The sequence below is a fragment of the Sander lucioperca genome, chromosome 21, assembly GCF_008315115.2.
Source record: "Sander lucioperca isolate FBNREF2018 chromosome 21, SLUC_FBN_1.2, whole genome shotgun sequence".
Lineage (NCBI taxonomy): Eukaryota > Metazoa > Chordata > Actinopteri > Perciformes > Percidae > Sander > Sander lucioperca.
Window position 1 is genome coordinate 24,297,535 of NC_050193.1, and position 27,931 is coordinate 24,325,465.

The 27,931-nt window shown below is 41.8% G+C and overlaps 1 protein-coding gene across 2 annotated transcripts; it reads right to left on the reverse strand.

The window, feature by feature from the left end:
* Window positions 1-4,586: 4,586 nt before the first annotated feature.
* Window positions 4,587-27,640, reverse strand: setd1a (SET domain containing 1A, histone lysine methyltransferase). Of its 2 annotated transcripts, none has more exons than XM_031318788.2 (21): window positions 27,554-27,640; window positions 26,285-26,429; window positions 25,054-25,152; window positions 24,684-24,954; window positions 23,922-24,082; window positions 23,548-23,804; window positions 21,278-22,988; window positions 19,583-20,572; window positions 19,048-19,215; window positions 18,483-18,567; window positions 18,250-18,392; window positions 17,985-18,024; window positions 17,703-17,892; window positions 17,479-17,522; window positions 15,440-16,743; window positions 13,677-14,025; window positions 13,284-13,468; window positions 9,732-9,842; window positions 7,824-7,943; window positions 7,384-7,521; window positions 4,587-6,705 (listed from the first exon to the last, which is right to left on the reverse strand). In XM_031318788.2, the coding sequence occupies exons 2-21, from the start codon at window positions 26,420-26,422 to the stop codon at window positions 6,532-6,534; spliced, it is 6,678 nt and encodes a 2,225-aa protein (XP_031174648.1). In that variant the 5' UTR covers window positions 26,423-26,429; window positions 27,554-27,640; the 3' UTR covers window positions 4,587-6,531. The 2 variants fall into 2 exon arrangements, with proteins under 2 accessions (XP_031174648.1, XP_031174647.1); XM_031318787.2 differs by having other exon boundaries at window positions 27,273-27,582.
* Between the last annotated feature and the right edge of the window lie 291 nt (window positions 27,641-27,931).

The window sequence follows — 27,931 nt, forward strand, 5'->3', positions numbered from 1 at the left end:
GTTACAGGTCTACTTTCAGTCCTTGAAGTACGCCACATTCACTGTCAAGATCATTTCACACCATTAGGTCACATATTAACCGAGGAAGACAAGTCAAAGGGCAGTCTACTTTAGATTTGCCCCAAATGCTTGCTCTTGGGGGAATTGTTGGGTCTCTGTAAATTGTTGTATGGTCTAGACCAGGGGTCACCAACACGGTGCCCGCGGTCACCAGGTAGCCCCCAAGGACCACATGAGTAGCTCTCAGGCCTGTTCTAAAAATGAAAATTGAATATTGACATTATCTGTTTCCCACCTTGTTAAGTCATTGTTGATAATTATTGTGAGAAATCATTAACGTAATCAGTGTCTTCACATAGGTGACTATCATTAATCATTAATAATCATATATAACTAAAGGCAAACTCAGCAAATTTGTTATTTCAGAAGAGCGAATCAAACTGGTAGCCCTTCGTATGACTCGGTACCCATGAAGTAGCTCTCAGTTTCAAAAAGGTTGGTGACCCCTGGTCTAGACCTACTCTATCTGTAAAGTGTCCTGAGATAATTTCTGTTATGATTTGACACTATAAATAAAATGTAAGTGAATTGATCGAATCAATTTCACTTTATTGGGTCATCTGATAAGAAATGTAATCAGTTTATCAGACTTTGTGTAACTCCCTCTAGTTTAGTTTATAATAATTCACATTAGCTACAGCATTGCAGCAGCTATTTTTCCTGTGGTCCACAAAATGCAATCCCTCTGACAAACAAACAAACAAACAAACAAACAAAGAGACAGGCTCCTGACAATTCAAAAATCAGAGAATTTGAAATAGTCTGTTATATACTACAGTGTCCCCAACACATTGCAAATACTAATACTGTCAATTTCACTCATAATACTGTCCATTGCACTGTAGTATTTAATACAATAATCAAAATACATGAAAATAGTCAGTTTCGCTCCAGTATTCCCAGTCCATAAACTCACAGACCCTCCACAGCCAAAAGACCCATCAACATAATCAAGCTCAAATTTGTATTTTGTTTGTAAATCATTGCCAAACTAGTTTATACATTTTTTCCACGTCTCTAGACAAAAGGTGTTGTTTTACTAAAATATGAAATCAAATTTTACAGGAGCCACAAAATGCTTTATACAACTTCACATATGCAGTAATAACCTACTCCCTAAGACACTGGTACTCAACTTACAGCCCGCGCGTCAATTAGAGTGCCGGGTGGCCCGCCGACCATTTTCAAATTCACAATGAAAATAAATTGATTCACATTCAGAAGTTGTTTTGGTACTGTACCAGAGTAAAGAAGAAGCATTAAAATGGAGTTTGTTTATTAAAAAAAAAAAAAGCCCGGGGGAGGGGTCCCAGCCCACCCTGACACAGGTCTAGGCTAAGCCCTGAATGTCCTCAAATCCTAGATATAACCCTGCGTACATCTAACCTGTGCTGGGCTACTGCGACTGAATTTGCCTTTATTTTGTTTGTTTATTAACTGGCCCTTGGCCTCCTGTCATTTTGAAAAAGTGGTCCCCAGGCACAGTAGATGAGCATCCATGCCCTAAGACCTGTAAACATACTTTGTATGTGTAAAATCAGTGGAATTTCCCTTTAATTGATCACATTTGGTGCTACTATAAAACTTTTAAATGTTACCTTCTCCTTTCTTTAATTTATTCTGCATGAAATCAAAACAAACTACTCTCAGGTGGGATTTCATGGAACAATACCATACCATAGTAGGTTAGTGTTTCATGTAGATTAGTTCTAGGGTTCTGGACAAAAGTATTTGGGTACATTTGCTGTTACCCCTGCAACAATAAGGCAATACCTTGTTGAACTGTGGTGCACTATGGTTTGAATGTGACTTCACACCAACAAGCAACATCCTGCCATTTCCAGTTTCAGCCAGGCTTTTGCAACTCAGAGGAAAACCATACATTACATTTTCTCACAAACAAGTGAAGTGCTATAAACCATTTACATGACAGACCTCAGTTGTCAATGTTTTGCGATATGTTATTAGTAGGTTCTCAAAAAAACTCCCTTTTGTATTTAGTTGCATGGAAGAGCACTTTTCAGATAGACATCTCTGTAGATGACTGGGAGAAGAAATGTCTTCTGGCTCACACACAAACTAGAAATACCAGATAACTGATACAGTACATTGATGCAGTATAAATGGCTGCTCAGGACTTAAATGACACCATTTTAATCCCAACATTGCTGACAATTTCATGAAATGCAATGAAGGAATTTGTACTCTGTCCAGATGTTCTAAAACGTTTTTGAGCTGATTTCTTAATTGACAGAAAGTGTTGTTCCCATTGAAGGCAAAATATGTTTATTACATATACAGTTGTGTTCAAAATAATAGCAGTCCAACATCACTAACCTCATAAATAATTTTTTTGGGTAGAAGTGATATTTCTACACGGCAAATAATTTACTAGTAAGTGTTGTAGAGTCATAGAAAACCAACAGACCCAACAGTCATGACATGCATGCTGTTCATTCTGTGTAATTGAATCTGTAATTGAAAGGGGCATGTTCAAAATAATAGCAGTGTTGTGTTCAGTTAGTGAGGTGATTGATTCTGTGAAGAAACAGGTGTCAGTTATGGCCCATATTTAAGGAAGGAAGGAAGCAAATGTTGTGCATGCTGGTTATAGTGCATTTCACACTGAAATACTCAGCAAAATGGGTCGTTCCAGACATTGCTCTGAGGAACAGCGGACTTTGATTAAAAAGTTGATTGGAGAGGGGAAAACATATAACGAAGTGCAGAAAAGTATAGGCTGCTCAGCCAAAATGATTTCAAATGCCTTGAAATGGCATCCAAAGCCTGAACGACATGGGAAAAAATGGTCAACCACCATTCGAATGGATTGAAGAACAGCCAAAATGGCAAATGCTCAACCAATGATCAGCTTCAGGAAAATCAAAGAAGACTTAAAGTTACCTGTGAGTACTGTTACGATCAGAAGAAGGCTATGTGAAGCAAAGCTATCAGCTAGATGCCCCCGCAAAGTCCCACTGCTGAAAAAAAGACATGTACTGAACAGGTTGACACATTGACTGGCCAAAGGAGAAATGGCGCAACATTCTGTGGACTGATGAGAGCAAAATTGTTCGTTTTGGGTCTAGGGGCCGCAGACAGTTTGTGCGACGACCCACATGCACTGAATTCAAGCCACAGTACACTGTGAAGACAGTAAAGCATGGTGGTGTAAAAATCATGTTATGGGGATGTTTCTCATAGTGTGGTGTTGGGCCTATTTATTGCATACCATGGATCATGGATCAGTTTCAATACATCAAAATACTTGAAGAGGTCATGTTGCCTTATGCTGAAGAGGAAATGCCTTTGAAATGGGTCTTTCAACAAGACAATGACCCAAAACACACCAGTAAGTGAGCAAAGTCTTGGTTCCAGATGAACAAGATTGATGTTATGGAGTGGCCAGCCCAATCCCCAGACCTCAATCCCATAGAAAACATAAAAAATGCTGGAATACCTGTTCACAGGTGCCAGAAGTTGGTCGACTCCATGCAACACAAATGTCAAGCAGTTCTCAGAAATAATGGTTATGCAACTAAATATTAGTGCAGTAATTCAAAGTAAAGCAAACCCTTGAGACATTTTTCAGTTTATACAGTAAATGTTTGAGTTTGTAAAGAAAAATGCAAATACTGCTATTTTTTTGAACAGCCTAATATTACTTTTTCTTCACTTTCTGTAAAGGTATAACACAAACTTTATCAATTTTGGTCATGTTTTGATTTGAATGTGCAGTGTTCCCAATGCATTGATATTATGGAATTAAAAGCTATTCTAAGGATTTTGAGCATTATTCACTTTTTTAAACACACTGCTATTATTCTGAACACTGTATATACGCCAATGATCGATTTTTCAGTAAATGTTAAAAAAACACAAATTAATTTCTGTGTTACAAGCCAAATTGAAAATGCAAAGATAGTCAGAGCCCTAATTCTAATCAAAACATTTAAGAGATATTTTGCAATCTGGCATTAGAAAAACTGACATGGACAATGAGAGGTAAAGTTGAAGATTTGATGTAAAAAGTGCACCTTAAAAAAAGTCTAGCTGATTTTACGAAATGTTACACAGAGCAAAGGGTTGCCAGATGTTTGTCAGTCAGATGTACAGTTAAAAAAACAAAAACACAAAAAAACCATGTATGTCACCTTCTGTGCTGTGAGCTTTACCAGATTTCCCTTTCCTGTTTTCATCTGGTGACTTATGAAATTTGTAGGCCAAGATTTTCAGCGCTTCCTCTCGTTTCTTTAAACAGGAAATATCAAAGTTGCAGGTGCATGGAAGCGGATTTCAACTCTGTAAAAGAGGAAATGGGACTTTGTATTGTAGTTTCCTCTAAGCAAACAACTTCCTGTTGAATATGTTGCTAGTTATTTTAATGTACCTTCTATCTAGCATGTAAAACACTTGGCAGTCAGGATCCCTTAGATAAACTATGATAGTCTATTAACCAGTCTACATAATCCTCCCACATTTGCTGAACCACAATGCTCTGAACAGTAGGACACAGAGTCACTGAAAAACATGGTTTTCATTTATTTAAAAAATATTTTAATGCACCATTAATAAAGGGTCCAACGCATTAATACAAGAGAAATATTGCAAATAATATTAAAATAATCATCAAATTAAAAGGAAAAACATTAAAAAATAAATGAATGGAAGGTATGTACATGTTTCCTCCTCATGGAGAGAGGACAAGGAACAACATATTTACAGCTTGAAATCTGTGTGTTTCTACGAGAAACAAACACCTCTACAATATTTACATGTACTTCTTTGATTTTTTTTTTCCTTTCATCCTGTAGTAAAGAGGGTTGGTTTGTACTGAAAGGCTTTCATTGAAACAAGAAATATCTTACACATTTTCCTGTTTGGGAGGGAACAAAATTCTGCTAGTTAAAAGTTCAAAATAGCGGTTAAACTTTGGACGGCCATAGCCACATGAAAAACAGAGACACAAAACACGGGCCATATGCATCCTACTGTCTGCAGCTTATCACAAACCCGCTGTGGCGTATCTATATATACCTTCCACCCACCTACACTGCAAACAGATCGTAAGCAGGACATGTGTTTGCATTAAGCCGATGCATTTTTCAGGGAGGGATGTTTTGTATGGGGCGAACAACTCCACATTCAAATAAAATACATACTAATGGAATCTGGAAAGGCCAACAAAACTGGGGGGGAAAGTAACTTTACAAAACTAAACCTTTGAAAAGACCAAATAAATGTGCCTTTTAAAAACATGTGTAGCACACAGATTGACTGAGTTAAACACTGACCACACATGTTTACTATGACCTGCATGAGTTTGGTGGAAATTACTGCTTTAAAAGCTGAAGAACTTGCAGTTTGCCAACTGTTGAATTAGGAATAGTCAATATTTGCATCCTTGGAACTAAACACAGACAAATAGAAGGAGAGATCCTACAAAACAAACACTTGAACGAGTTGTCATCACAAGACCTTTTGCTAACATAGCTTTAACTTTGGGGGGGAAAAAAAGAAGAAAAAACACAGGCCAATTCTCTGCTGTGCTGTTCCTGCAGACAAAAATTCAGCAGCCATGTAAAAATAAAACACCTTTAGCTACAACCTAACTGACATATTTAAGGGTGGGTTAAAAACAATAGTTCAAAAAGACTTAACTCTCATTCAAACAAGAGGTTGTGGCAAATCAGGAGAGTAACGCACAGCAGAGAAGAGAAATGACAGTTTTATGGGGCTGGTGAATCACAAGCAACTAAGGACAGTGGGTGAGTACACTAAAGCTCATTTCACTGTAAGATACTTACAGCTAATGCAACTAAATAACAATACCATTAATAACAGCAATAGTAATATTATTATATAATACTATGAATTGAAATAAAAAAGCTCCAAAACAATCTTCACACTTGGAAATCTTGCATAACTGAAGACCAAATTGATGCTGAAGTTTGTCATCTTAAAAGTGCACCCTTAACAAGCGCATTTAAAAACCCTGAATTTGTCAGATATTCCTGTGCGTCTGTGTGCGGATCTGTGTGGATGGGTGGGTGCAGGGAGGGATTTGACACTGGAAGAGTGATCCAGGAACGCTATTGAAATATAATACTGGTGTTCTTTTCAGTTTTTATTGTCTTCTTTCAAACGGATATTGGCATGGAAATAGAAACCTCTTCATGCCTGGCTGCACGAAACATCTTGGTTGGAACATATTAATAATCAATCCACAAATACTGCCACAGAAGAGCTAATGCTGATGCAGAGGCCCCCACTCATAGTATTCACATGCCAGGTGACAACCCTCTCACACACTGGCTTGTAAAACTGCCAAGTGAATGAAAAGTGTGTATGAAAAGTGCAAGTGTGTGTGTCTCTGTTTCATAGGTATTGTGAGGACGGGGACAGGGGGTACACTCTGAGGAGGGTGAACTCTGGCTGTCTTTTGCCAAGTGAGGAAGAGAAGCACGTCCACTAGTTCAGTGTCCCACGGCAGTTCTCTGTTCCACACAGGCAAGGAATCTTATTCTCCTCTAGGGGGAATTTGTAGTCGTACGTGATCTCTTCATTGACGGCGATGGCCTGCTTCGAGTAGATCACAATCTTTTTCTGGGACTCTATGGTGATAACCTTGGCGTAGCAGTTTGGCTGGAGGAACAAAGCAATGAGAGACTGATGAGCAACAGCTCCAGAAAAAAAATTATGCTAAAATTAGTCATATTTCTAACCTGATCTCACAGAATTCCGTGAATTGAACACGGCCCCTTAACTTAAATCTGTGGCAGTTTCACGGAATCGCAAAGAATTCCGTGAAATGAACACAGCCCCTAAAGTTAAGGAAAAGGTTGTGGGTGGGCTTACGTTTCCATGACACGCGGGACAACAACGGGACGGTTGGGTTTAGGAAAACAGTAACGGGACAACAACGGGACGGTTGGGTTTAGTAAAAGAAGAAAGCGACGGTTGGGTTTAGGAAATGTGACACGCGGGACACGATCCCCGGTCTCCTGGGTGAAAGTCCTGTGTTGTTTGACCCAACCAACCTCCCTACGTGGATTTTCGGGCTTTCATACTACTCGCTACCGTAGTCGCTCTTAATGCTAGTTCATCTTCTCATTGACTTTACATTGGCATTGTTTTCCGTGGTGGCCACACGGAATATTCACACATTCCGTGCCACCACCACGTAATGCGGTGTTAACAGTTCGTGATCATTTCACGGAATTCTGTGAGACCAGGCTGCATATTTCATAGCCTGTTAGCTATGAGCGACATCTAAAACACGTCAGATATGGACAAGAGTTGACTGAGGATATTCAGACTCACAGTGCAGCAGTGGTTGATGAATCGTGCCAGGTTGCCACACTTGGTGGCATCAATAATTGTGTCGTGGTCCACTCTGAATAAGTAGCTGCTTCCGATGCCCTGCTGTGCGTACCGCTTCTCTCGATTGTCAGCCACCATCTGGACACACACATAAACATTTGTTCACCTGTCCTATGTTGACACTGAACCAATCACAACATACAGGTATAAGGTGCATGAGTAATGTTTCATATTTACAGTGCTTTATATCGATAATGCACCAATTTTGAAATAATGGAAGCTTGCAGATGCATTTGGCATATTTTTACTTATTTTGTAACTGGAAGTGTATAATCACGGCACTAAACTGTTAATATTCATACAACATACTGACTCCATGAGATTTCTGGAAAGTTTTGCTTTAAATTCATCACTGGTTCAACACAGACTGGAGACATTACCTGTCTGATGTTTTGACCCACATACTCAATGACCATCTCATCAGCAGCAATAGGCTCCATGGCAAACAGGCCCCACTCGTGGATCCTGCTGCGTCCAAAACGAAGCCTCTTCTTGCGGTACTGCATAAGGAAAGAAAAGACTCACTCTAACAAAGGTCTTGGTAAAAAAGTTAAAAGCATGCAGGTTCTCGGATGAATATGTTTTGAGTTTTCGTGAAACTCCAGCCCAGTATATATACCTACATATGTGTTTTAGGTGGTTTGTAAGTGAACTCTGAATAAGTCCAGTAAAAAGTAGCCACCACCCTACAATATGAACACCACCCATCTTTAGGGTGTTGATGGTGAGGGGGAACTTTAGGACTGATTTCCTGTCTGTGTGTTCAACACAGGGTTAGCTCTGTGACATGTTTAGCCTTGGAAGCAGGAGAAAAAGGGCGGCCTGCGTTGAATGATTAATGCCTTCCTAGTGAGCAAGCTAATCCCACTCATATATCCATGACTCAAAAGTGTGCAAAGTCACTACAGGACTTCTAATGTGTAAGCAAACTGGCCAGTAAACTACTGTAATACACACACATGCAATTTGTACTTAAGATACATTCTCAGAAGTCACCATAGACAAAGTTAGGTTAAGTAAACAGACTGGATTATCTCGCTGTTTCATTTCCTGCCTGGCTGTCTGAACTCGGCTTGCGTGAAAATAGACATGTCACATGTCGCCTTAAATCAAACAACGCTTGAGGTGATTTGCTGCAAGCAAAACAATATAAATAGTAATTTCTTTCTAGGTCTGTGTACAAAAAGGATCAAAAGCAGGTATCGTTTGACAGGAGAAGTTTCAAAACTATTCGGTACTGGGTTATTTCGGTCCTAGTCTCGCATTGCCAGTCCTATCTCCACAGCGCGGTGGAGTAAGGTCTGCCTACACTGCACATACATTCTGGGATAGGAGAAAAAAAATGCTCTGAGTTGTTTGCATTCTTTAAACCAATCCCAATCGTCTTGGGCTGCGCTAAGCCGCAAACACAGCGACAGTGGCTCAGCAAAATGGTCTCAGGAAGGAACTTGTTTTGGTAAAACATTTGCACCCAGCGAAAACGCCACATACAATATTAAATGAAGTTGTTGTTCACACAATACAGTAACGTGACCTATTTAAATTAGCTGGATACATGTTTAAACGAAATTAGCTCTTACCAGTGTATCGCCGTGTGTATTTCATCCATAGCAATCGTCCCATATCGGCCCCAATGTCCGTAAACATATTCTCTGTAAATCTTTACAATCATTCCCCAAAAGAACAAAGTAGGTCTGCCTTGTTGCACGATCCAATTTGTTTTTCAAATTTTTTATTGTGTAGCTTGCTAGCTCAAAGGTTGTTGTTGTTTCCCAAAGTGAAAGGAGTTTGAGAACACGACACACAGAGAGCAGAAAGCAGAAAGCACAGAGGCAATATTGTAAAGGTGGTTGAGTTCCTGTCATTTGCACTCATGTGGCTACACCCGCTGTAGATTTTCTGCGGATAAAAACTAAGTCTTAACATGGCAGCTAGAAGGGATAGAAATGTTTGGTCAGCAAAGACTTAGTAAAGATTAAATCTGTTAAGATATGAAAGGGGCAGCAACATGAGGACCTTAATTCCACATTTCTTTCATTACCACCAGGCATTGTACAGTGACGTTTTATATGTTTTAATGCTGAAATATGATTTAATCTCATTTCAGGAATTATTAAAATACTATTCTATATCAAAATAATTGTATTGTGAGATTAATACTGGCAAATGCACTTTATTAAAACTGTCTGAAAGGACTGTATATTGGCAACTATAATTGACAACAATGTGTTGTAATTGTAATGTAATTGAGTGGATGCATGAGATACCATGGCTGTAACTGTCCATACCTTAAGCTGGTTGAGTTTGAGCAGGTCAGAGTCCATGACAGCCGTGGTGCCGATGACAGTGAGGAGGCGGCGCTGCTCTGAACGTCTTTCTGATAGCACACGGTTAGCTCCCTGGCAGGAAACAGACAGCAACAGGCTTTACAAAGAGACCACTGATACACAGTATCTCACTTTATCACATGGCCTTGAGCTGTAAGAGACTGAAGCAGAGAAGCACTTTGACCTTGATAGTGTGGGTGAGGTTCATTTGGAAACCAGACTGAGGCAGATAGGACTGTGAGTAAGAGGAAGGATGATGAAGTCCATTATGAAGCATTACACCACCAACAAATGCAGGACGTGACTTCTGAAGGCTTTGCATTGTGTTTCTTGCACATAATATCATCAATTATTAAAATGACATCAATTTACTGTCATGTAGCATTTAAAACCAGGAAAAGACAACGCTTGTGTCATATTGCGATATTACGAAATCCAAAATGTAAGGCGTTATCTAGCCTCATATATCGATGTATTACCCAGCCCTATTCCCAGCTCTCAGATGATGTAAACGTATATGTGGTATATACTGTACTGTCGACCTGCTATATCCCACTAAAGAATCCCTGTCCCTCCCAAAAAAAACCGAAAAAAATGGGTCTTTGCGGGTCTCAGAGGGTTAATGTGCAGCACTAGCACTTGTTTTTGTGTTCATCTTTTTTATTGGCTTTATGTAGGCCAAATGTTGAAACAATAACTTGACTGACTGAGGAGAAGAGGGTGGTATTTAAAGTTCATAATCATGGTTAACCTGAACAGCTGTATAATTAAAAAGACAGGAGGGCTTGCCACAAACATATCATGTGTACCCTTTCTGAAGAACATCACTCTTTGTGCTTTGAAAACAATTCCACTTATAACTCCTCCACAGTCAGACCACAAAGTAGACAAAACTACATGACTGTGCACCTGCTGGGACAGGTGCTGGGCTACTTTGATCAGGACATCAGAGATGCTGACTGACGTGGTGTCCAATAACATCTCATTTTGTGCTGAGTCACAGGCGACACTGTATTTCTAAAAACATTGAGGTTATATCAAAACAATAAGCTTTGGGTAACGGAAAATCTGAATGGTGTGTAAAACTTTTCTCCATGGTGTCATTGAGACAACGCATAATGCCAGAATGGAAAACACATTACGGGGGAATCCAAACGTTGCATAGGAACGCAACACAAATATCAATGGAAGTGCAGCTCGCAAGCTGTAGTTCCAGAGACAACCTGTAGGGGGACCGAGGCTGGAAAAGTTGCATAGTATGCCTTTAATATCCAAATGTTCCTACCATCCCTACTCAATAATCCTCAACTCCCAACATTATACAAGCAGTTTTTTTCTTTGAGAAACTAAGAGTAACTAAAGCAAAAATGTAAATGGCTAAATTTGCGGAGGTTAAAAGGATAAATAAACTGTGTGCCAGTGGGAGAGTAAGAGAGAATGACAAGTGAGTTAGACTCTAAGAGAAACGTAATACACATGGCATGCATGTGTAGCAGTAGGTTTAAAAATAAATTAATGTCAGGAACAAAACATTTTTGAATCTGGAGGATTTGGTGAACAGAGACAAAATGTTTTCCCTTCAGAAGCTTTTCAGGATGTAAGGGGTTCTGCATTCAGTTTTAAAGTGCACTTTTTGTAATCAAGCTTTTAGGTACGTAGCACCTAAATTCTGGAATGCTCTGCCTCCACCCTTACCATGTGCCATTTCTAGCTCAATGGTGTTTTTTGCCTCCAATGGCGCCTTCCAGGCAGCTAACCCTACCCTTAACCCTAAACATAACCACTGCCGCGCTGCCTGGGAGGAGACGTTGGGGGCAAAAAACACCAAAGACCCTGTTTCTATGGATTCTTTTAAAAGTCAGATACAGACCAATCTATTTAGACAGGCGCTTGGTTAACCTGTTTGCACTTTATGTTGTGTTATATAATTTTAAAATTGTATATTGTGTTTTTATTATGTACTTGTATGCTTTTTACGCCCCTGTAAAGTACTTTGTGATTTTATCTGTGAAAAGTGCTTCATAAATATGGCAATATTGAAACCAATTAATAATTTTGTGAGCCCAGTGTTTTTCCAAATTGTTTTTAGAGCACTTGAGACATGTGCCAGCCATCTGTCTCACAGAATGGTTACACTCCTTTATTGGCCCATGCCAACTGTGTTGCACATCAATTTTATTTTGCACAAACAGGGTTTTATCCTTTGATTTCCACTAACATGTCACAGCAAATTTCTTGCAGAGATGCCGCACAAAGTGCCTAAAAAACATGATTTATTCTGAGGCTATAATTAACATTTAATTAAACATAAATACAACTTAAAACTTAAATCATGTAAGATAGCATATCAGCTTGTCACAATAATTTAAAAGGAGGAGGAGGTATGGTTTAATTATTGAACCATAGATGGTGTACTAGTGGTTTGACTAAAAAGAATAATGGAAATATATCTATAAACTACTGTATCTTTAATATGCCATCTCACAATCTGAAAACTGCTAACATCTGATTCTGGAATCTGTAATGTTACAAGTTGGGAGTAATACAGACTGAAAATAAGAAAGTCTTTTTGTGTCTAATGAAATTTGCTGTGTACTGCATCCTCCAATTGTCCAAAACCTCTAGACTTGACAAAACAAAATGTATACAGTTATAACGCTTTGTGCTGATCAGCTATTTGGAAAAGCTGCATCACTGTTGCACGAATCCATCTCTACCATTCTAAAATCCTCTTTATTATCCCAACCCCCAACATTTCCAGTTAATCTGAGCCAAATGACAGGGGGTTGATTGCACTTACTTACTTCCCTGCCAATTAAATTCCTTAGGGGTATTATCAAGCGTCATATTAACCATCTATAATAACCATATTCAGGAACTACTGGACCCCCTGATGTTTGTTTACAGAGCCAGCACAGAGCTGGACAATATAATTCTTTCCACAGCATAATCATCTGGAACCATGTTTGGATAATTTGTAACTTTTTTGTGAATTTCCACACAATCAAACCCCCCTTACTTCCACAGCAACTGTCAAGCATTTGAAATCTCATTGCAAAACGGATTCAGTGGGTTTTAATTTATCAAGATGAATGCTGAATGAACATTAACTCAACAAGCAGAGTCCCAGTACCTCAGCCTGCTACTGGATACAAACTCCCTTGTAAGAAATGGACTGACCAAACTTAAAATAGCAGTCTTTGTTAAATGTTCCTTCATAGTTAAGACTATTCTTGCATTGTTTTGAAAATCCTCCACCTGTATCTTTTGTATTTTAACTCTCAATATTTTCCAAATTGCTAGCTTGGTAATGTAAGAACCTCCAACAGACCTAAACAGAAAATTTATTTTTTTAATTAAATGGCAGAATCGTAGAACCACAGATTTGAGTTCATCACTGTTAAACAGATTCCCCTAACAGGAACAGAGTGGAAAAGTAAAGAAAAGAATATGCTTACTAACTTACTGCAGAGAAAAAAGGATCACAGAGAATGAAATTGGGAGAATGCTTACTGAGATGTCGACATTCTCCACCTCCCGTATGACTTGCTCGGGCAGGTCCAGGTCTAGATAGGCGTCCTTCTCCTTGCGGCTGATGGCGTAGTAGCCCTCACTCCTGGCACAACCGGTTACATGCTCACGAAGCTGTCCACCTGTGTTCTTCTTCTTACTACGCCGAGCGTTCGGCAAATTGGTTAGTGCAGCTCAAAGGTCAAGGACAATAGCAGGAAACCATACAGTGATATGAAGACATAACACATTTTATCCATAAAAAGAAAATCACATTATGTAGGCTACTTATTGGTTGAAAACAGTCAAAGCTTGTTTGGACATTGGTTACTGGGGTTAAGTTCCATGGTGATTACACACACACATATTTAATGCAGAAGTCATTGAAAAGGATATTAGTGTGGTTGACCCAGTGAGTATCATTGAGCCAGTCAGAGCTGTGGTTGTCCTGCAGCAGCTTCTCATAAGTCTTCTTCAGCAAACTCAAGTCTTCGCTGTCCAGACCGGAGTTCCAGATGTCATACAGGATGGTCATCTGCTCAAACTCACTGCGGTTGTCAAACTTAATTGCTGGTAGCTCGGATGCTGGGACAGGTTTTGGCCCGCGCTGGGATGTTGTTATCCCTGCCTCCTGCAGAAAGAGGCGCTCACTCTTCCTCACGTCTTCAACCACCTCGTCCTCTGTGTCTGAGCTGGACAGCTCCCCAGACTCAAGCTCCTCCACGTCCACGTCTTCCTCAGAGTCCTGCACAGAGGAAGAGGAATCTTACTACCAATGAACTTTGAATCAACACAACTAAGGAAAAGCACTGAGGCTGGGTACACACACACACACACACACACACACACACACACTTCAGTTTAGTTTACTTAATCCAGACTCAAGTGAAATGAATCATCCATTGTTGCCTTTTAGTTTCTAGTTTCACCATCTACGCCTCGTGCACACTGCGTCACATTAAAATTGACATATTTATTAGTCAGTGTCAGTCATCTGGTCCATAAACATTTTTGACCATTGGCTAAATCTTAACTGAATTATTCATATTTTGACAGAATGTATGTGCAGGATAATTACATTTTTTTTATGAAAATATAACATTAATTTTCATGGGAAACAAGCACATGTGCTGTTCTGCTCAGCATTCAAGGAGGTGGACTATTGTTTGGACCATCCTCTGGTTACTAAATTGATCACAAGAGAAAAGATGCCTCTGGATCTGTCTGAACCAGCTCAACTGATGACACCGATTTATCCTGTCCTGTATGTTTGTTTTGCAGTAATTAGTTGAAAAAGCACGCTGCAAAACAGAAAACCTTCAAAGTGTTTTCCAGTTAAAAGCAAATGGCTCACTCAGTCACAAACAGCTTGGCATGTGTGAGGAAAACTCACTGCACAACAATAGAAGCGTAAACTAAATATGCACCAATCCAACTTTTTCAGTCCTGATACCTGGGCTTTGGGTATTATTGAAATTATAAATAATAATAAATAATTGAATTGAATAGATGGGCCCCACTGTCACTGATACGTGATACAGCTATTTGGTAAGTATCAGCCTGATATCAGTATCGGATCAGTGCATCCCTAGCGTAAACACTAGGCAGAAACTAGCAAGTTTGATAAACACAAACTGAACACATTTACATTAAACACGGAGGCAATGTCAGTAGGTCTGTGTTGACTCGGTGAGTAAGATTAGTGTTATTGTAGAGAGGAGCTCAGGGCCACATTTTTGCCTGCTCCTTTAAAAACATCCTCTGGTGAGAATTCACCATGAATATCATGCTGGCAATACAAATGGCAATACAAATCTCATAATGCCAGTTTTTTTTATTACATCTAAATATATTGTAGTTATGCAGCGTGTTGGTATTCCCATTGATTACAAGCCCAATAACACAATTTCATATAGTTGGGGAGATTTTGTGCATGCACGAGACACAGTAAGAAATTAAATACAGCCATTTCTTTTCTGAGGAAAAACATAACACTAAAAAAAGAACGCGTTATCCTTAGAGAAACCTAAACCTTGACCCACAGATGAGTCATATTTTTTTGGTGTCAGACACATTGTGACATTGTTACCTATTACACACCGTTTATGGTTAAGAAATACACAAACATTTACAGGAACAAAGCAGAAGTTCCTACGCACCTCTAGTTTCCGTTTCCTCTGTTTCTTGCCCGGATGCTCCTCCTGTTTTTTTGTGTGATGAACCTCAAGGTTTTCTTTGTCTTTTCTTCTCCTCTTTTTGCTCTTGTCCTTTTCAAGTTCAAAACCTTTGCCAACCATGATCTTCTTCTTTGACGATGGAGGTAGAGCTGCAGCCTGGCCCGCATCCTCAGACTCACAAAGCACTCCCCCCAAGTATTCTCGTGTGTCCCCTCTGTGTGGTTGCCCTTCTCCAATGACCTCCTCTGGTGCTTCAAGCACCCCAGAAATAGCGTTGAGGTCTGCTGGGAGCAAGACAGAGGAGTCTTGTTTGGAGGAAGTCCTTTTGGTACCGGACGGTACTGGGAGAACAGGGGGTTTGCAGTAGTTGTGCTCCATGAGGACAATTACACCCTCTGGGCTTATAACCAGGGCCAGTGACTCTGAGGAGAAGAGATCCTCTTCCATCTTCTGCTCTTCTGCCTCATCAGATGTCTCTGTCTCCTCTGAGTCCCCAGCATCAGGGTCCATTTTCAAGGCTACGTCAGCCAACACAGACAGGTCAGTGGCTGAAGCTGAGGCCAGCTGCAGGAGGCTTGATGCCCCTAGCTGCTCTCGGAGTCTCAACCTCTGCTCAATTTCTTCCTCATCCTCGTCTTCCTCTCTGAGGGAATGACAGGAGGAAGCAGACAAGCTGGTCGTCCGAGGTCTGCCTCTGGACCGTTTGTTGACGGGAGGTGGAGGAGGGGCCTCCTCGAAGGCCATCCTGCACATAGAGGCGTGGTCCAATGGCAGGTTCTGCACAGTGCGGCACACCATAACAGGTGGGATGGGAGATTTGGGGGAGTCTTTTCCTGCACCCCGTTTTCCAGGGGATTTGACAAGGGTGGTCTGAGGAGAAACAGGTGATCCCTTTTTGGACTCATCAGAATCTTGGGTTCGTCCAGATGGGGGCACGATGAGTGCATTGCCTTCCCCTGGTTTGGAGGCAAAGGGGAGCAGTTGGATGCCGTGAGAGGGACGAGCTGAGGGGGACAGGGAAGAATTGACTGGGGAGTCTGGGGGCCTTCCAGGGGAGAGAAGAGGAGATTCACCCGCCAGCTGTGAGGGAGATGGAGATGGAGATAGCGGTGCAGTCGGCAGCTGCGTTTTTCCGTCATTCTCGCCTGTGGAGAACGAGACAGTCTTCCTGCGTTTCTTGAGAGGGGGCACAAGAACAATAGGAGACGAAGGACGCGGGTATGGTGGCGATGGAGGTCGCTTGGTAGGTGCTGCTGTTGTATCTGCTTTGCTGTCCTTGGCTTCACCTGAGAGAAAATATGAGAGTTTAGAAAGACTGATCCAAACAGCTTTTAAACTTTTTAAAAGGTGTAAAGCAGCTGTTTTGCCCAACAAGGCATTTATTTGTATTTTTTTTTAAGATTATTTTTTTGGCTTTTCCGCCATTGATTTTTGACAGGACAGCTTGACATGAAAGGGGAGAGAGAGGGGGAAGACATGCAGGAAACTGTCACAGGATGGATTCGAACCCTGGACCTCTGCGTCGAGGCATAAACCTCTCAGTATATGTGCACCTACCACTGAAGCAACCCGGCCACACCCAACGAGGCATTTTTTTTGAAGCGGAAAAAAAATAGTCTAGTTATTTTTTCCTAACTGTGGACAAGTGCCAACAACTAACAATTTAAATAATAATAAAAAGGTATAGTCATCCAGAAAAAAAAGGTTTGTCAGGCATATTTCGGGCCAGAAACACACACATGTTCAATTTCTCTGGGTTGAGGTAGCTACAGCCCAGGATGTATGGAGTTGATATGGCAACAAGTGACACTAGCACAGCTTTAGCCCAACAGTCCGATCAAAAATCATGTGTACAATTACAATTTGGCACATCTAAAAAAAGAACAAAGAAACCGCAATTACGTAAAAAGAAAAGATTATGTAATCACTGTCCTAGTGACAGGCCTAGGTTGATGGTCGTTATTTTTGCATTTGCTGAAGTGATATGCATTTGTTAATGTTAATGAAGTCTTCTGACTTACCTGTTTTAACCTCTGCCTTTGAAACAACAGCTGCGTTATTTTCCCTGAGAAAAAACAAAAGACAACATTAAAGCCAGCAATAATGACATGATGAAAAGAACATTTAATGAAATTAAACTGACAAAATGTATTTCTGAGGACAGATATTAGCCACGCTCAAAGATAACATGGACTAAACACAGAATTTCAAACAGTTTGAAATTCTGTGAAGTTTAACTTCATACCTGCCATGTTTCTCAGTTGTGCTGTCCATGGTTGACTCATCCATGGAGTCTGGCCCTTCACTCTCAGCCATCTCTCCTTCCTCTTCATCCTCATCTTCAGAGGAAGATGAAGATGAGGATGCTGAAGAGGAAGAACCCTCAGAGGACGAGGAGAGGCTCTCATCATCACTATCAACACTAAGGGCATCATCTAAAAGAAACAGACATTTGGTATCATTACTGACTAAACTAAAAGTAAACAGAAATAAATACATAGTAATAAGATTACAGGTTATGATTTACCATCAGACTCCTTTTCACTTTCTTCATCCTCTTCATCCTCCTACACATAAAAAAGGTTGTAGTTACAACTCTAAAAGATCACAGTGAAATGCTGCCATCTAGCAAATAATAAGAGTAAGAACACATTTGTTATCAAACGTGTTGAAAACAAATATAAAATCCAACTATTTACAAGCCATATGAATCAAACATCATTTCTTGTTCTTGAGTTTATTTTGTATATTGTTGTTTGCTTTCAAAAAAAGACAATTAAAAGAACACATACCTTTTCAGTTGAGGAGCCATCAGAGGTTTCCTCTCCCTCGCTGCCAAGCTCCCAAGGTTTACGATTTCTTGGCCTCTTTTTCCTCCTCTTGTTGTCCCGCTCAGCTCCATGTCTTTTTACCTCTGGCATTCTCCCCTCAGCAGCTGGAAAGAAGACACCAGTTCAAGAGTTAAATTCATAAATCCTATTAATCCAACCCTTCTTTTAAAATTTGCAACATCAGCTTAGCAAACCTTCGTCATCCTCGTCTGGTGGGGTCGAGGGTCGCGGCCTTTTCATGTCTCCCTGGTCAAGCTCCTGAGGTTCTTTCCTCTTTACCTGAACAATTGGACACCAACAATATTTTTTACAAATCAACCAAACAGAACCATGGATGGACTTTAACTGTTCTGGCTATTTTTGATAACTACGATAAGCTTATACCACAAAATCTAACAATACAAAAAACTATAGCATTTTCCATATCAATAAATTACATTTCCATTTTGTCCTTGACAAAAACTAAAATCTATGTTCTATGTTTATATAACAGAGGTCCTGGCACTAAACATATCTACAATTTTAATGTGTGACCAGTACTGTTAGGGAATGTCTTCCTTAAATATAAAACAATGGTTCAAACTGAGGGCATGCAATGACAGTGATACATTTCTTGGTAACTGTAAAACGACAGACACTAGCCAGTGTGTGTATGTATTCAAGAGGGGTAGAAGTAGGTGTTTTAATTTATCAAATTACAGTGTGAGCTGTTGAACATAGAGATACAGTCCCAGATTGGCCTCAGCATGGTGCTCTTACCTTGAAGGAAGGCAGTCGTAGTGCTCCTCGGAGAGACAATCCCTCCATGCCACCACTCTTTGCCCAGTCCACAAGAGACGTGAGAGGCTCCCGAGGACGGTTGACCTTTTCCTCTTTTTTCTCATCATCCCGTAAGGCAGACATTCCTCTAACCATTGTCTGGAAAGGCTAGAGGAGAAAAAAAATACAATTACAATTTGTATTTATTCCTCTTTTTTATTTCACACTATAACAGTAATCCCTGATCAATGTGGTCAGCAGCAGCATCTTGCTGCTGAGGAGGAGGAGGGCAAATTCAAAATTGATAAATGAAGAAAGCTAAATTTGTGGCAAAATGCATTTAAGGACAGGTAAAGATGTTGATGGTAGTTTTAATCTGAACATAGAATTTTTTAAAACAGATTTAGTCAGAGTTTAATGAAACAAACAAGTGAAGAAGTGGAAAAGGCAATATTTCTTACCTTCACACAAAAACTAAAACAGCAAGCTTAAAAACTAAGACATCACCAGCATTGTTGTGATTAGTCTTCCTCACCTTGGCCTTGGTCTCTTTCCTCTCCCACCACTCGTCAAAAGTTGCAAAGGCAACATTCTCCACCATTTTGCGGTTCAGGTCCCTCTGCATAATGTTTTTCATTTCCTGGATTAGAGTGGCCATGGCCATCTGCACTGTGGCTTCATGCGGATTTTCAGCCAACATGGGCATCTCCTGCCCTGAAGCCCTGTACTCTTCCTCCCCAGGCAGCACGGTGCCATAGCCGGGTGGGGGCATGAAGGAGGGGTAGTGTGGCTGTAAGATGTGTGGTGGCCAGCTAGTATGGGGAGGCGGGATACCATGGTGTGGAGGGGGTGGTATCTGAGTGCTGTGGGGGTCAGGGTAGGGGTAGGGCATGTGGGGGGGCATGTAGCGGTGGTCCTGGTCATAATGAGCGCCCGCCCCGCTCCCTTCTTGGTCCATGTAGGGGTGGTGTGTGTGGGGTGGGGGCATAGAGTGGAGATGGTAGGAGGTGTAGTCTGCAGTGGCTGCCTCACCAGGGCCTGGCGTGCCGTTGGATGACGACATGCGCAATTGGTGAAGGCGACTTAGCATGTGGGTCTGCATTTGGAAAGACATAGGAGCTCCACCGCTGTACTGGTTCATCAGCTCCATGGACGTGGCATAGTCATACATGTGAAGGGGCATGGGAGGAGGATACTCGGGATGCAGCTCCATGTGCGGTAGGGGGGGGATCCCAGGGGGTGGTGGGGGCTGGAGGGAGTAACCAGGGGGAGGTGGAGGAGGCAAATGAGGAGGGTAGGAAGGTATGGGAGGGTGCATGGAGGTGCCAAAGTGCTGTGCAGAGTCAGAGATGGGTGGGGGCGAAGATGAGGGGTCCGTTTTTTGTGAAGGCATGGCAGCCTGGGATGAAGAGGGTGAGGAACCTGAGGTGACCGAGGGTTGGTGAGTGGTCACCGTTGTAATGGTAGTCTCCTCCTCCTCCTCCTCTGAGATCTCCATGTCTTCACCTGAGGAATGAGGGGAGGACTGAAAGAAAAGAGAGTTTACAGTTTTAAGTTGGGAAAGTGTTTAAGTACCATCCACAGTGATAACCATGCTCCAAAGTGGGGCTAAAAAGATAACTCAAAACCACAGATTGAGAAAGTGTACTGTGGGAGAGGAACATATAAATTCGATAATCACAAGAACAAATAAAAAGTAAAATTACAAAAAAAAAAAAAAAAAAAAAATATATAATAATAATAATAATAATAATAATAAATAAATATATATATATATATATATATATTATAAATATAAATAAAACGCTTAGTTTGTGCCCAGTATTTTTGTGTTTTGTGTACTTACTGAAGTTGTTTTTTCTTCTATGCTCTCTTTTTCTTCCTTTGTTTGCAACCTTTAATGTGCATATTCTTTTGCATGTGTGTATTTTTAATAATAAGCATTTTTATAATTTACAAAAATGTTTTTTCATATTCAACATACATAAAACATTTTTTAAATGTTTATTATTTTTGGGTTGCTTTTACCAAAACAGTAAGCTTCCCATCCAATGTTACAGGCCCACTGCAAAAAAAAATAATAACCGCCTGTATGCTACTTCAACATTAGCATTGTTTAGCATACTTTGGCAACAAAGTGAGAACTATCCAACTTTTATTTGTCAGGACAAAATGCAGTTGAAAGCTGACCCCTGAACCCTTAAGCTTCATTACGTACCACTTGTCTTACCTGACTCTGTCCATTGTAAGGTGGTGTGTGTGCTCCTTTCCTGCTCAGTGTATCAGCAGATCCAGCCTGTAAAGATTCCTCCTGCAAAGCTCCAGTCCCAGTGAGGCCAACTTGGGGCTGGGGTTCCTCTGGGGGCAGGATGTGGGAAGAGTAGGTAGAAGAGGATGGTATGGTTGCTGTAGGTACAGTGGGACTCTTCCTACCTTCTCCCCCCTTTCCCCGTTTTCTTCCTCTGTGGACATCTCTGTCTCTTTCCCCTTTCCTCCTGGGGTCCTTCTCCCCATTGTCTCCCACCTGATTACCACTTGTGTGCTCTCCTGTTACATCACCTGACCCACCTCTTCGCTCTCCTCCATCCCCACGTATGCCCCTCTGCTTTTCCTCTTTCCTATCTTCCTCATCTTCCTCATCGGAGGCAAGGAAAGAAAACTTAGCCTTTTGTTCCTTTAGGAGCATCTCAATACGAGAGTCAAGGCTGCTGCTGTGGTAGACAAATGGTAAACTCTCATTTGTGGAATCTGGCTCTGGGGAGGAGGAGTCACGTTGAGGGGGCGGTGGGGAGCTGGAGGAGGAGGGAAGATGATGGGGGAGGGAGGTAGAGGAAGGGGAGGTAGAGGAGGAAGCGATGGAGGGGCGGGGTGGGGAGGAAGGCGGGGGCGTCTTCGGCGGTGCGGGTGGGGTGCTGGGGCGCCGTTTGGGCTTTGACCACTGCTCTTCGCGAGCTGGACTATCCTGGTTGAAGTCCAGTGTTCCAAGTGTCTCAGCTACAGCCGCTGCGATGACTGAGGCTGGCGGGAGGGGGGGTGGCGCAGGAGGAGGTGGAGGCGGAGGTAGAGCACTGTGGTGACTAGCGTGGTAGTCTTTGTCAGCACCAACGGAAGGCAGAGAGCCCCTCTCTGCGAGGCTTGTGCCCCCTAGACGGTTAGAAGCGTCCAATCCCTGAGAAGGGGCTGGGGCAGGCTCTTTGGAGGAGTATGCAGAATAAGATGAGGGGGGAGGAGACATGCTGTTAGAGGAAGAGCGGTAGGAGTTGGAATTGTATCTGGGGTCAGAGCTGTTGGAGTAGTCACTGTCTCTGTCCCGGTCTCTATCTCGATCTCTGTCTCGGTCCCTGTCCCGGTCATGGCTGCTTCTTCTGCGGCTGCTGCTGCTGCCATGGTGGTTGTGAGAATGGTGGTGGTTGCGGTGTCTCTGGTGGCTGTGGTCACCTGATCGGGAGCCCAGGCTGTCTCGCCGGTACACCCTGTCATCCCTGCGATCTGAGTGGTGATGAGAGTGATGTGAATGGTACTTTGTGGAAGAGTTTGTGTCTTGCTGGTGGTGGTAAGATGACCTTCTGGAGCCAATCCCTGCTGCCCCATAGCGCCCCCCTGAGTCTCTGTCACGGTCCCTCTCTGACAGTGGGGGCTGATCATATTGGGTGGCAAGAGGTGGCGGAGGCATTGAGGAGTGGTGTGCCATGTGTTGCCCAGGCCCTCCAACATTAGGGTATGGGGGGTAGCACGGCGGCTCATTGGGACGGTATGATGTGGTTGGGGGGTACATAGGGCGACCTCGGTGATACACTGAAGGTTCCTGTGCATCCTCAGAGTAGCGAGACACTTTGTATCCTCCGACAGTAGATGAGACTGCAGAAGACGAGGATGAGGAAGGTAGCATGTCCTGGGGAGGGTAGCCGCTGCCCAACGTGCCGGTGTTGTAGCCAGTATGCCTGAAAGACACAATTTAGTAATTACAAATTATTGTTGACTGAGATTCACAAACTCTGACTGGCAGTCTTCCACCAACTACCTATGCCACCACTGCCAGTTGCACTGAATGATCAAAAGCATAAATATACTTACTTAATGTTATTTTAGCAATGTATTGTCACCTAGCAGCGATACAGTAAATTGTAACACAATCTTTTATGCAAAACTTAATAATGTTGAAATACTTGTAATGTAATAGTGGCAAACATTGGTACACTGTCCAAACATGCAGTCCATGCAACATACTGTAGATGCTGCAAAGATCCCTGGAGCAATTCCTGTTGCTTTTCATACGGTATGAAAAAGTTATTAACTACATTAACATGGTAGTATAACTGCAATTATTAATACAAAACTGATGTATAAATAGCAAATGATTTGTGAAATTATTTCTTGCGGTCTCATAAACTATGATTTGATAATGTACGGATAACTGAGGACCTCAATGATAACAACAGCACCAAGGCAATGGTAAAATGTTGACGTGAAACACTCTATATGACAAATATAACAACTAACCTGCCGCCGGTGTAGCCCGAGTCTTGTGAGAAAGGAGTCCCAGATCTGGAGCTGTAAGGTGTTCCTCCTCCACCACCCTGAGATGAAGCAGTGGAGCCTGGAGTGAAGGTGCCAGCCATGGAAGAGGGGGGCGTGTCCAGACGCTGATCACTGTAACCAGTATCAGAGCAAGGGGTGGCGCTTCCTGATGTGAGGGCCTGGACGCCTGCTGCCAAAACCGCAAGTTCACTGGAGAGCCTCCGCCTGATTTCTGATGACTAGGCAGAAAAAATACAAAACATATATTAGAATTTAGAAAGTTGTCTTAATATGCAATATCAACTTTAGATGATCATTATAAGTGAAGTGACAATTACTGTATGCTGTGACAATACCGTGTCAGGTTGTGGCTGTGGCGGTGGCTGTGGCTGTGGCTGTGTCTGTGTTGGGGCCTGAGGCTGGAGCCTGTCTGTCAAAGCCTTGCCTCCCAGGGGCACAGTCTGAGGAGTGTAGGACCCGTTTACTATCAGGTCGTAATACTTCTGCCTCTGCTGACCTGGGTAAATAAACAAAAGCCACAGAAAAATAAATTCAGGCTGTCAAAAATGAGCTCACCACAGACATAAACAATATCCACTTATAGTGATGATTCCAAGACAAACTCCATTAGGTTTAATTGTCTCCATCAAGAGCCAGCTAATGTGTTTTTGTTAGCAGGACATTTCAGGACAAGTTTGTGGAAGGTTAAGGGCATAAGCTTTTCTTTAATGAAATAAAGAACTGGCAAATACATCTCATTTCCCTATGTATATTACTATGTAAAACTGTTTATACAGATCCAGGTACAGAGGAAAAATGGCCTAACCTTTTCAATAATAAAAAATTACAAATTTGACAGTTTGAAAGACAGTTGTGCAGCTTTGGGGAAATTGGTGCTTAGAGATTTTTTTTCAACTGGCTTACTTTATATTTCAATTTGTGTTAACGCCAGAGTGTGTAGATGTGTTTTCATGGACACAAACACAATTTTAAACCCAAATCTTAAATGTGTTACATGTTTATACTGACTTAGTATTTGTCACTGTACAGAATTTGCTATAAAGTTCACCCAAAACTGTCTGAATCATCACTGTGATAACTGGAGGCATTTAGCTTACCTTTTATATCCAGTTGAGCATGAATGATGTTACCCATGACAGAAGTGTTGTGTAGCTGCTTGACTGTGTCCTTTGCTCCTCTGGTGCTGGTAAACAACACTCTGGCCAGGCCCAAGTGCTTCCTGGTCTTGGGGTGAAACAGGATCTCCATCTCCTCCACCTCACCAAACTTGGCACACATTTCTGCCAAGAAGGGCTCCTTGATATTGTCATTGAGTCGAGCAAAGGTCACCTCCTTGAGAGGTATAGGACCCACATAGAACTCATCAAGCTGTGAAGAATAATTACAAAATTAGGGAGAAGAACTTGCCATTCCAATAGATGAAGCTGCTTGGGATGTGTGAAATAAACATTGACCAGCTGTTCTCACCTTAAACTTCGGCACTGGCAGGGACAGTTCTGTATACCTGGACCATAGTCTCCGGGGTCTAGGGTCCCGCAGATCACCCACAGGAGGAAATCCAGAGTCCTGGAAAAAATTTACATTAGGAAATTCTTTAGTAACACTTTACTTGAAGGTATCTACATAAGAGTGACATGACACTGTCATGACACATGAACCCTAAACCTAACTCTAACCCTAACCATAACTTGTCATGTCAAAAACCGAATGAGACTTACTAAAAGAAGCGTTATGTCATAAACGTTTATGACTTGTTTATAATGTTTATGACACGTTCATGACAGTGTCATGTCACTCTTATGTAGATACCTTCAAGTAAAGTGTAACCAATTCTTTCTTCCCATCTACCTCTCGCAGAGAGATGAACAGAAGAGACATGAGCTGCATCTCATAGCCCTTAAATTGCCTCCTCGAGTCCTCCACTTGCCTCCCTTCCTCGGGTCTCAGTCCCTCCCACCGAGCAAATCATGGGGAAAGAGAGGCAATGAGCAAATGTGTTGTAGGGGAATGAGAGGTGCTTTCCTCTGAATAGTCACATGAATTTATCAGCTGTGTGGGCGGAGTTAGCAGCTCCTTCAGCTGCACGGCTTCCAGGGAAGGCTGCTCTTGTGTATCCTCGCCTATAGCTCCTCTGTGATCCCTCCTCGGAGCAGAAATAAGGGCTTTGAGACGGCCTTTACCGAGGAGGGACAGAACAACTTCTGGTTCAGCCGAGGACCGAGGAGCAATGAGCTATCAAATAAGGGCCATGAGATGCAGCCATGGCATGCTGATGTAGCTCCAGACTCCTTTTTGCTCTGCCCTGTTCAGCTCTGTTTGGATTGCACCTTACCATCAACCTGTTAATTTTCTATTAGCCTTGCTGTTAACTGTTTACTTTTTGGCATGTTTACAGTTGGAATTGCACCTTACTGTTAACCAGTTATATTTATGACACGTACCATTAATCTGTTAATAACATGATTACATTTTTGGCATTGTGTACATTTGGTTTTTGAACCTTGCTGATATTTTATTAGTGCTAATATTTTGTTTATTTGCACTCTTTATATTTGCATTCTGTCCCACTTTGTATTGCAATTGCTGCATAACAATTTACCTCAGAATATATAATATTTTATCTTGCATTATACAGGTTGCAGTTCAAATATACAATTTTAGGCACACACTTTATAAAGAGTAAAAACATGGAACTCACTGGCACACTGAAATGCACTCCATCATATCTGTAGATTTTCTGTGCAACCCGTCGAATGGCTGGGTCCTGGACGAGTTTGTAGCTTTTCCACTGCAAACTGACAGCTTTTTGTGAATCTACCCCACCGTCTGGATCCATCCTACAACTGAGTGTCAAAAGACAACCATGATTTCACCCAATGCAGCAGCTACTGTTTGGGGACAAACCCCCGTCAGAACCACTAACACCACCATTAGGGGCGAAGCTGTAACAAATTAGCTGCGGAATTGAGATATACTGATGTGAAATGCTGCAGTAATTACACCCGACGTATATTTGGCCGCTGGCAGTTACAGGCATACAGTGATATATTACATCCATAAATCGTTTTGTTACATTACCATACAGTGCAACCATACAGTGGTATGGTAACGTAACATGAGCTGCGTCACATCAGTTAGCCAAACATGAACTTTTCTGACCACTGTCTGTTAATAGTAGCATTCAATGCAGAGGACAAATTAATTAGCAAAATGATAATAAGGACGTTCTCAGTCTTGACTAAGATGCTGCGTGCTGTCAAAACAATGACCAGCGTTACGTCACTGAGCAGTTAACGTTAGTTCAGTTAGCTAGCAACATGCTAGCTGCACCAACAAAATGCAAAGAAACTAGCTGTTTTCCAACGTCAAACCAGAGTTCACGTTAAACGCATAATACATCGGGTGCCGAACTATTCTGCAGGAGCAACATAATCGGTAGCTTTTGGGTTAGATAACGTTCACTAATGTTACATTACTTATGCCTTCTCGCTGTAGCTAGGGCAAGTTAACGCTGCCGTTGGCTAATGCTAACTAGCAAGAACATCAAGTTAGCAGTCAAACTCTGATCGTGTTGCCCCCCCCCGCCCACATCGGTAACATTTATCAGTGACATTCATGTTGTGCGCCTCTCTTAGAGGATCTACTGAGTTGTTTTGACCTCCGGTCGGCCTAAATTCATACCGCACCTCTTCGAGACCTACTGCCCGCTCATCCGAAAGTAGCAGCCCGCCGCTGCAGTGTAGCAGCTACATCCACCAGGCCCGGGAGACGAACAAGAAAACACAGAGCCTCTAACAGAAAAAGGACATCTCCGACCCGGCGCTAAAGCAAAACTGACGAGCTAATACGATGCCGCTATCATTCCGGTAGTTAGTCCAGACAACAACACGCTTCTCCTAGCAGCGAAGCCATTGTTTTCGCTTTAAAATCCCTATATTGTTGAGAGAGCGGCCATCGCGTAACCAACCTGAAAGCCTCGCCTGTTCTCCATCAGTGTATGCGAATGCAGCTTACGATTCCTGACCGGCACTTTCTTCAAACGCGGTTACTAAAAATGAAAAATACGGAAGCCACTTACTCGACACACCATGTGAATATAATAAAAATGAAAATATTTTGTATGAATAAACGACTGCATTTTACCAATGGTCAAATTTCTACAGTTGAAAAGATGTGTTCGAATCTGCTCATGCAAACCCAAACCAAGGAAAGTGATCAAAGCGCCCACTAAAGGCTGATTAGTGACAACTCAGCTAACGCAAACTAATGATTCTTTTGATTTATGAACCAAGTGGTGCAGTTCTAATATTTATATATTTCAATTACTGATGCATTAACGTTTAAG

Coding starts and splice junctions, on each gene's coding strand:
- setd1a (XM_031318788.2), bottom strand. CDS start 26,422: ATGGATCCAGACGGTGGGGTAGATTCACAAAAAGCTGTCAGTTTGCAG. Junction 7,522..7,823: donor TGGGTCAAAACATCAGACAG/GTAATGTCTCCA, acceptor GTGTGTGTCCAG/ATGGTGGCTGACAATCGAGA. Junction 6,706..7,383: donor TCATCAACCACTGCTGCACT/GTGAGTCTGAAT, acceptor TTGTTCCTCCAG/CCAAACTGCTACGCCAAGGT.